Source organism: Oncorhynchus keta, chromosome 12 (genome assembly GCF_023373465.1).
Source record: "Oncorhynchus keta strain PuntledgeMale-10-30-2019 chromosome 12, Oket_V2, whole genome shotgun sequence".
Lineage (NCBI taxonomy): Eukaryota > Metazoa > Chordata > Actinopteri > Salmoniformes > Salmonidae > Oncorhynchus > Oncorhynchus keta.
Window position 1 is genome coordinate 16,889,456 of NC_068432.1, and position 10,185 is coordinate 16,899,640.

General features: G+C 41.4%; 1 protein-coding gene and 1 non-coding gene across 6 annotated transcripts; both read left to right on the top strand.

Moving 5' to 3' along the window:
• The first annotated feature begins 673 nt into the window (after window positions 1–673).
• sc5d (sterol-C5-desaturase) lies at window positions 674–9,974 on the top strand. Of its 5 annotated transcripts, XM_035782000.2 has the most exons (6): window positions 768–786; window positions 1,474–1,566; window positions 5,160–5,377; window positions 7,369–7,519; window positions 7,612–7,712; window positions 8,186–9,974. In XM_035782000.2, the coding sequence occupies exons 3-6, from the start codon at window positions 5,168–5,170 to the stop codon at window positions 8,651–8,653; spliced, it is 930 nt and encodes a 309-aa protein (XP_035637893.1). In that variant the 5' UTR covers window positions 768–786; window positions 1,474–1,566; window positions 5,160–5,167; the 3' UTR covers window positions 8,654–9,974. The 5 variants fall into 5 exon arrangements, with proteins under 5 accessions (XP_035637889.1, XP_035637890.2, XP_035637893.1 ...); XM_035781996.1 differs by lacking the exon at window positions 1,474–1,566 and having other exon boundaries at window positions 674–786; XM_035781997.2 differs by lacking the exon at window positions 1,474–1,566 and having other exon boundaries at window positions 759–786; window positions 7,387–7,519.
• Window positions 7,942–8,079, top strand: LOC118391822 (small nucleolar RNA SNORA57). The gene has a single exon (XR_004827218.1). It is a non-coding gene; the product is annotated as a small nucleolar RNA SNORA57 (small nucleolar RNA).
• Window positions 9,975–10,185: the final 211 nt, after the last annotated feature.

Genomic DNA, 10,185 nt, shown 5'->3' on the forward strand with positions numbered 1-10,185 from the left:
TATTTACAATGACGGCCTACCAGGGAGCAATGGGTTAACTGCCTTGTTCAGCGGCAGAACTACATATTTTTACTTTGTCACCTCGGGGATTCTATCTAGCAACCTTTTACGGTTACTGGCCCAACGCTCGAACCACTAGGCTACCTGCCGCCCCATCATTTACAATGATGACCTACACCGGCCAAACCCGGTCAATGCTGGGCCAATTGTGCGCCGACCTATAGAACTTCGAGAACCCCATAGGATCCAGTATGATTACTTAAATAAAAAAATCCAATAGGAAAAAACTTATCCTATTGGGAAAAACGAATCACTAATAATCATATAGGAATTTTGTAGAGGGAATACACCCAAATGTTGCATATTGCGTCTTTCTTAGCTTGTCTCAGAGGGTGAGAGTAATATGTGGACTATTACTTTATGCATACTATTACTTTATTACTTTATGCATACTTTATGCCACGCTATATGAAACAGCTGTTTTGATAGTTTGGCGCCGACGTTAATTCATTTAGTAATGCCGATGTTTCATAACTGTGTATATAGTCATGTCTCTTTAAATTCACCTCTAAAAATTTGTCGCGCCATGATCACATCAGGCAGTTGTCCAATCAAACGAAAGATGCAGCCCTTTCGTGACGAGGAAGTATCTTTCCATTGGATATGTGTGCAATTACGTAATTGTTTCTTTAAACAGGGAGTTGCAGATTGGTTACCCGAATACCTATAGTTTGATGACATTGTTCGCCTTATCAAGTGGCTTGGTAAAGTGGACAACTGCGTCAGGTATGTAACGAACATTTACAAATCAGCGATATAGTTGTGCGTTTATATACGTTGTGGGACATTACATTGGGATATGCCATGGGCGCACATGCATGATGTAGAATGGGGATTAATGGCAGTTAAGTCATTATTTATTTTTTGGTAGATATAGCTTCAAATGTGTGAGCACATATTACACGAATCTAATTTATCTGAAACATGTTCACGTATTATGAGGTGATATGTTTTGAATTGATTGTCTATCTATAAAGTAATGCACACAATGTAATTCGCTTTTCTTTTTTTTTTAGGCCAAATATGGTATTGTGCAAAATGGGTACATGGGGCCTTTATTTGATACACTTGTAAAATTAGGTAGAGTAATTAATTAACACTAATGCATTCTATTGGATTGAGATGTCAAACCTACTTGGAAATGTATTTGTAATTTGTAGTAGGTTTCCTAGATCCTACATAGCCCAATATGTACTCTTAAAGAGCCTACTGTTACTCCTTAAAGGTCCAAGGACCTTTTGTTATTTTCAGTGGTAGACTGGCTCTGGCAGCCAACACAGCCTAATATTCCATCAAAACGTGAATCGATTCTCAATTGGAATACATTTTTAGGAACATAAAGCCCTTTACTTTCATACCACATCAAAATACTTTCACAAATGCAAAATATACACTTACTGTACACTGTTTTAGCCGGCTTTATCACAGATGCAGCCGACAGTAATTTTCAGTGACAACAGACTCCCCCAGGACTGCCGCAGAAGAAATATCAGCCCACACAGAGAGGCATGTAATTGAACTTTACTCAACTTACTAGAGTTTGCCTTCTTAGTTAACACTATCAACATTTCCCTTTACTGTGGGAATTGTGATAAAATCAACATCATAATAGCCACTTTCAATGCAACATACTGAAAAACAAAATGAACTGTGCAAGAGATTTTGTTGTAGGCAGAACCCATTCGAGTAGGATTCTATTGCACTGAAATGCACGACTCAGCCCATACTCTACACAGACTGGTGCGGCATAACCAATCAGAGCTGCAGTAGGCCTATATGCAAATTGCGATATATGAATCTGTGCCATTCACTTTTAAATGGACTGTGTTTACAGCATGAGCGGTCTTGAGTAGGGCTGTGGTGGTCATGACATTTTGTCAAACGGTGATTGTCAAGCAAATAACTGCTGGTCGCACGGTAATTGAGCGTTAATTAACATAAACACATTTAGCATATCCTGGCTTCCACATACAGTGGGGCAAAAACATATTTAGTCAGCCACCAACTGTGCAAGTTCTCCCACTTAAAAGGATGAGAGAGGCCTGTAATTTTCATCATAGGTACACTTCAACTATGACAGACAAAATTCGATCACATTGTAGGATTTTTAATGAATTTATTTGCAAATTATGGTGGAAAATAAGTATTTGGTCACCTACAAACAAGCATGATTTCTGGCTCTCACAGACCTGTAACTTCTTCTTAAGAGGCTCCTCTGTCCTCCACTCGTTACCTGTATTAATGGCACCTGTTTGAACCAAATTAGATCCTTGGTACTCCAAAAAATGCAAGGTGATGGCATGTATCTTCTGACCCAACATATGGGATATGCATGCTATCATCTTTCTTAAATACCAATGATCAACAATGACAACACCATTCTGTATACTTTTGGCCCTTCTTTGGACACTGTGTTAACTAACCTCCAGACGAGCTTCAATTCCATACAACTCTCCTTCCGTGGCCTCTAACTGCTCTTAAATGCAAGTGAAACTAAATGCATGCTCTTTAACCGATCGCTGCCCACACCTGCCCGCCAGCCTAGCATCACTGTTCTGGACGATCCTGACTTAGAATATGTGGACAACTACAAATACCTAGGTGTCTGGTTATATAGTAAACTCTCCTTCCAGACTCCAAAATTCAATCTAGAATCAGCTTCCTATATCGCAACAAAGCATCCTTCACTTATGCTGCCAAACATACCCTCGTAAAACTGACTATCCTACCGATCCTTGACTTCGGAGATGTAATTTACAAAATAGCCTCCAACACTCTACTCAGCAAATTGGATGCAGTCTATCGCAGTGCCATTCGTTTCTTTACCAAAGCCCCATATACTAATGGAACTGCGACCTGTATGCTCTCGTTGGCTGGCCCTCGCTTCATATTTGTCGCTAAAACCACTGGCTCCAGGTCATCTACAAGTCTTTGCTAGGTAAAGTCTCGCCTTATCTCAGCTCACTGGTCACCATAGCAGCACCCACCCGTAGCACACGCTCCAGCAGGTATATTTCACTGGTCATCCCCAAAGTCAATTCCTCCTTTGGCCCCCTTTCCTTCCAGTTCTCTGCTGCCAATGACTGGAACGAATTGCAAAAATCACTGAAGCTGGAGACTCATATCTCCCTCACTAACTTTAAGCATCAGCTACCAGAGCAGCGTACAAATCATTGCACCTGTACATAGCCCATCTGTAAATAGCCCATCCAACTACCTGATCCCCATATTATTTATTTATTTGTTTGCTCCTTTGCACCCCAGTATCTTTACTTGCACATTCATCTTCTGCACATCTATCACTCCAGTGTTTATTTGCTAAATTGTAATTATTTCGCCACTACGGCCTATTTTTTGCCCTACCTCCCTAATCTTACTTCATTTGCACACACTGTATATATATTTTTTTCTGTTGTATTATTGACTGTATGTTTGTTGTTCCATGTGTAACTCTGTGTTGTTGCTTGTGTTGCAATGCTTTGCTTTTTCTTGGCCAGGTCGCATTTGTAAATGAGAACTTGTTCTCAACTGGCCTACCTGGTTAAATAATGGTGAAATAAAAAATAAAAAATGACTAGCTTGTACCCAAATAAGAATTCCCATTCCTGTAAAACCTTTGGTAGTGCCGGGACACTGAAAAGATTGCCTAGTGAAACACTACAGTAGTTTACCCCAAGGTATTCTCAAATGTCACTGCTTTAAAAAGCACTATCAGTAGCATTCCCCCAAATACACCTACAGTACTAGGCCCGCCTCCCATTTATCATACTGTTATTTACTGTACGTTATCTGAGTTCTAGTAACACATAGGGCTGGGCGATATGGCCAAAATATCATATCATGTTTGGTATTTTTCACATTTTTGACGGTGTGACATATTTGATAGTATTTTATGTTTTTGATTAATGAAAGTTCCAAATTTTCTTTATGAGTAGTGCATGACCCTAGGGTGGCAACACATATATTCTAAATTATTCCATTCGGATTGTTTTATACTTGGGGTGGCAGGTAGCCTAGTGGTTAACCCACTGCATTGGGCCTGTAACCGAAAAGTTGCTCGATCGAATCCCTGAACTGACAAGGTAAAAATCTGTCGTTCTGCCCCTGAACAAGGCAGTTAACCCATTGTTCCCCGGTAGGCCGTCACTGTGAATAAGAATTTGTTCTTAACTGACTTGCCTAGTTAAATGAAGGTAAAATAAAATACTGTTCAATTCAACTTCAATCTGCATTTCCTGCACTCATTTGAGATCCTTTCCACACTGCAACGTTATGGGCAAAAATACTAGCCCATATTTTTAACCAAATTTTGCAATTGCAATTTAGATCAAACCACTTGGGTGAACTTTTGGAATCATGGAAATAGAATGTTTATTATAATTTATTATCATTATCGTTGTTTGACGTGACAACTAATGAAAATTCCATGGATGAGTTATTGTGACGGGGTAGGAACCAAAGTGATGTTCCGTGTAAATCTTTATTCATATAGCCTACATATTCATGCTTCGCCTATTCCTCTGATTTAGAAGATATAGTTGCACAAACGACATGCTGATTAAGGCCTCCACCAGCTAGCTACGTTTGCTCTGACTCTGTACTTTTATTAGCTAGCCAGCTAACTAGTGATTAGTATTATTGGTTAAGACGATTTAGCTTAACTAGCTAAGAAAATACAAACTAGCTGTTTACAGATGTAATATTGTAATTATAGAACGCTAGTGGATATATATTAAGATCAAATTGGAAACATTGTTGTCATCAACATTGTTGCATGTGCTGCATTGACTATGCAGACTGAACGAAAGTGTCTCGTGGTCAAGCAACAACAAATGCGCTCCTTGAGTGACGGGGTGGGACTACTGTGTCTGAGCCTGTGTCTGTGTCTGAGCCTACTCTGTGTCTGAGCCTACTCTGTGTCTGAGCCGACTCTGTGTCTAAGCCTTCTCTGTGTCTGAGCCTTCTCTGTGCCTGAGCCTTTTCTGTGGTTTTGAGAAGTGAGAAATTATTTGTCACTTGTGATATGTGGGTAGGATAGGCTACTTGAGAGGAGGAGTCTACAAGGTTATGCTCAAAGCCATTACTTATCAACTTGGCAGATTCAGACATGGATCTTGTGCTGAATGTCGCCGACCACTATGTCCTCACCCCCTACGTGTACCCGTCGTCGTGGCCTGAAGACGGGGCGCTGCGCCAGATCATCAGCCTGTTGGTAGTCACCAACCTGGGAGCCGCAGTCCTCTACCTGGGCCTGGGGTGGCTGAGCTACCACTTCATCTTTGACCACAACCTCATGAAACATCCACAGTTTTTAAAGGTATGTCCTTCTTTATATTACTCAATACTTGTAGCCTGGTCCCAGATCTTGTTAAACGTCACAACGCCTGTAGGACTTGACAAGAGAACACAAAAAGATCTGGGACCAGGCCACAATATAGTTGTATGCAGTTGAACTGCGACAAACTATATACACTGCTCAAAAAAAATAAAGGGAACACTTAAACAACACAATGTAACTCCAAGTCAATCACACTTCTGTGAAATCAAACTGTCCACTTAGGAAGCAACACTGATTGACAATACATTTCACATGCTGTTGTGCAAATGGAATAGACAACAGGTGGAAATTATAGGCAATTAGCAAGACACCCCCAATAAAGGAGTGGTTCTGCAGGTGGTGACCACAGACCACTTCTCAGTTCCTATGCTTCCTGGCTGATGTTTTGGTCGCTTTTGAATGCTGGCGGTGCTTTCACTCTAGTGGTAGCATGAGACGGAGTCTACAATCCACACAAGTGGCTCAGGTAGTGCAGCTCATCTAGGATGGTACGTCAATGCGAGCTGTGGCAAGAAGGTTTGCTGTGTCTGTCAGCGTAGTGTCCAGAGCATGGAGGCGCTACCAGGAGACAGGCCAGTACATCAGGAGACGTGGAGGAGGCCGTAGGAGGGCAACAACCCAGCAGCAGGACCGCTACCTTTCGCCTTTGTGCAAGGAGGAGCAGGAGGAGCACTGCCAGAGCCCTGCAAAATGACCTCCAGCAGGCCACAAATGTGCATGTGTCTGCTCAAACGGTCAGAAACAGACTCCATGAGGGTGGTATGAGGGCCCGACGTCCACAGGTGGGGGTTGTGCTTACAGCCCAACACCGTGCAGGACGTTTGGCATTTGCCAGAGAATACCAAGTTTGGCAAATTCGCCACTGGTGCCCTGTGCTCTTCACAGATGAAAGCATGTTCACACTGAGCACATATGACGGACGTGACAGAGTCTGGACCGTTCTAGTGCCTGCAACATCCAGCATGACCGGTTTGGCGGTGGGTCAGTCATGGTGTGGGGTGGCATTTCTTTGGGGGGGCTGCACAGCCCTCCATGTGCTCGCCAGAGGTAGCCTGACTGCCATTAGGTACCGAGATGAGATCCTCAGACCCCTTGTGAGACCATATGCTGGTGCGGTTGGCCCTGGGCTCCTCCTAATGCAAGACAATGCTAGACCTCATGTGGCTGGAGTGTGTTAGCAGTTCCTTCAAGAGGAAGGCATTGATGCTATGGACTGGCCCGCCCGTTCCCCAGACCTGAATCCAATTGAGCACATCTGGGACATCATGTCTCGCTCCATCCACCAACGCCACGTTGCACCACAGACTGTCCAGGAGTTGGCGGATGCTTTAGTCCAGGTCTGGGAGGAGATCCCTCAGGAGACCATCCGCCACCTCATCAGGAGCATGCCCAGGCATTGTAGGGAGGTCATACAGGCAGTTGCAGGCCACACACACGACTGAGCCTCATTTTGACTTGTTTTAAGGACATTACATCAAAGTTGGATCAGCCTGTAGTGTGGTTTTCCACTTTAATTTTGAGTGTGACTCCAAATCCAGACCTCCATGGGTTGATAAATTTGATTTCCATTGATAATTTCTGCGTGATTTTGTTGTCAGCACATTCAACTATGTAAAAAATATATATATTTAATAAGAATATTTCATTCATTCAGATCTAGGATGTGTTATTTTAGTGTTCCCTTAATTTTTTTGAGCAGTATATATATATATATATATATATAATGTATTTATATATAATGTATTTATATATATATAAAAAATGTATTTATATATATTTTTTATATATATATATATATATATATATAATGTATTTATATATATATAAAAAATGTATTTATATATATTTTTTATATATATATATTTTTAAATATATATATATATCAATATCAATATATATATATATCTATATAATATATATATTGTATGTGTTTTATTTATTTATTTATTGGAATTGATCCCTGATCTCAGATCATTGTTGCTCCTCAGAACCAGGTGCGGCGGGAGATCAAATACGCCATGACCTCGCTACCCATAATCAGTATACCCACTGTGGCGTTATTTTTCTTCGAGGTCAGAGGATACAGCAAGCTCTATGACCACGTCGAAGAGTCTCCCATGGGTAAGATAATGCTGCGTTCACCGACGCTGGGACTGTAATGTAATGTTTATACTGTTCATTTTGTTATGCAACTTTGTGGTTTGTTTTTTCAGGCTGGCCGTTTGTGCTTCTCAGCATGATTTCCTTCTTGTTATTCACGGACGGGTGCATTTATTGGATTCATCGGTTTCTTCACCACAAGAGTATTTACAAGGTGAGCATTACAAAGTCTTGTTACCAATGGGGAAGTGTGCTACTGGGTAGGTCCCTTCACTGTCAATTGAATTTGGATTGTTACTCTAGATGTGATCTACAGTTACAGATCAGTCCACAATGACAGACAAATCCTGTACATTAAGTCATATCATTCTGCTCATTTTTCTTAATGAGATTACGGTAGTTGACATTGTCATAATGTTGATTAACAAATGTGCAGTTTTTCCCCTCTATTTTTTGGCATACATGTATTTGCTAAGAACTTGTGTATGTAATGTACAGAGCTAGAACAAAGCCAGTGCTATGTCTTCAGTACCAGTGTGTGTTATCGTCTGCTGGTCCTATCTTCAATCGCTGGCACACTTGAAAGTGATCCAACGGGGCCATATGTTTCATATGCTATCTGTTCCTCAGCAAATATGTTCTACATACAGTTCCTTTTCAATATGGTGGCATGTTCCCTCCCCTCAGCACTTCCACAAGCCACACCATGTGTGGAAGATCCCCACCCCGTTTGCCAGCCACGCCTTCCACCCGCTGGATGGCTTCCTGCAGGGTCTGCCCTACCACATCTACCCCTTCCTCTTCCCTCTGCACAAGGTGCTCTACCTGGCCCTCTACATCTTCGTCAATATCTGGACTGTGTCTATTCATGACGGCGACTACCGCGTGCCCGGACCACTGCAGGAAGTGGTCAACGGGGCGGCCCACCACACGGACCACCACCTCTTCTTCGACGTCAACTATGGCCAGTACTTCACCCTGTGGGACCGCATTGGTGGGTCTTACCGCAACCCCTCAGTACTCGAAGGGAAGGGCCCCCTCGACTGCATTCGTAGACTGACTGCCGAGGGGAAGATGAGCGCTAATGGGGCTAATGCCAATGGGCACACGAATGGGCATGCTAACGTAAGCGGTACAAAGAGTAAGGAGGAGTAGTTGGTACATGTGGTATAGTGTCATGATGAATGAGTTCTTATTTGATAAAGCTAAGCTAGGTGTCATTGATAAGGAATAGCTCACATACTGCTTCACACATGGATTGTTTTCATTCATTATCCCATTATAAATAATCAAGCTACAGTTGCTTATCTTTCTTAAACTGTCCCTTTATTAATTTTCCTCATTGTTTCAATGCTAGGGAAATGGAGGAGGCAATAATGTCTTGACATTTTGCTGAAAAGCACTGATATACTGAACATGTGGGTGATATAATTGTTTGGAACTTAATTTCAGTTTCTGCATTTGCCACACAAATACTTAATGAGAATTTAGACAAAAGCACCAAGCTATTCTCATAGTCAAAAGCTATAGAAACCTAGCAGGCCATTTCTTGGATTGTCATCATTGACTTGAGAAATAATTGCTTATTTTAATGAAGTTCATTGAGTGCATGCTGATTGATTGTGCCTGTTTGGAGGTGTTATGTGTTGTATGGATTTTTTGGGGGTATCTGAGGGGAGGTGACAATGAAATAGGATGTCGAGTGCTGATTAATGCAAGAAAATGAAAATGCATGACTTCCTACAACCCCTATGTACTATAAGATATTAAGGTTGTAGTGGTTAATGGCAGGAACTGGGATTCTACACACCGTGACTCGTCAGATTTGGTCATGCTCATATCCAGTAGTTAACCCTCTGGGACTTTTCTCCAACAAGATAAAAGTAAAACGTCTATGACGAATGGAAGTGTGTTTACCTGAATGTTTTGCATTTTAAAGCAGACATATCTGGGGAATGAAATAAAATACAAAAAATGTGGCCATTTGGAAGTTGAGCAAAGTGAATCTTATTGTATGTGGACACATGTCCATGTACACTAACCTTATCCCATCGGCTACTTACTGTATGTGCTGCAGCCAACTCTTTTTTATTTTTATTGCATTACCATGTATGATAGAAGTTGGCTACAACACTCACAGATGGAATGAGGCAATGTGTACAGTAATGCACATAGTCACAATCTAGTTGTAAATAATTTGTCTATAAATGGAAGGGAAAAGTTTTCATGGATATTTTACAATTTAGTCATTTAGCAGATGCTCATATCCAGAGCAACTCAAGTTGAGTGCCTTGCTCAAGGGGCGCAGACCGATTTTTTTCACCTAGTCTGCTCAGGGATTGGCCCAATGCTCTTAAGCACTAAGCTACCTGCCACCATGGATACCCGGGAAAATATATTGGTTGTTTTCAATATAACAGTAGTGTGACTTGGTTCTATCCTATTTTCTCAATAAACATGTAAACTAATATGAAAACGTCTCTGTCCTTTTATTTAGAGTCTGCAGGTGGCAGAAAAACGAGTAGTTCTATCAGTGTCTGACAAAGGCCACCTTTAAACTCGTCTTTTGAATCTCCAGTGACGTAAGCAGAGTTTGAATTTAGAACTTGAAATCTTATCAAAGTGCTGTGGAATCTCCCATTTGAAATTGCTAGAAAGGCCACAATTATATCACAATATCTGAGAAG

Bases quoted from the DNA above. Each gene is read 5' to 3' on its own strand.
- sc5d (XM_035781996.1), top strand. From the start codon at position 735: ATGACATTGTTCGCCTTATCAAGTGGCTTGGTAAAGTGGACAACTGCG. The intron at 5,378-7,368 runs GTATGTCCTTCT...CCCTGATCTCAG, and splicing joins AACATCCACAGTTTTTAAAG to ATCATTGTTGCTCCTCAGAA. The intron at 7,713-8,185 runs GTGAGCATTACA...CCCTCCCCTCAG, and splicing joins ACCACAAGAGTATTTACAAG to CACTTCCACAAGCCACACCA.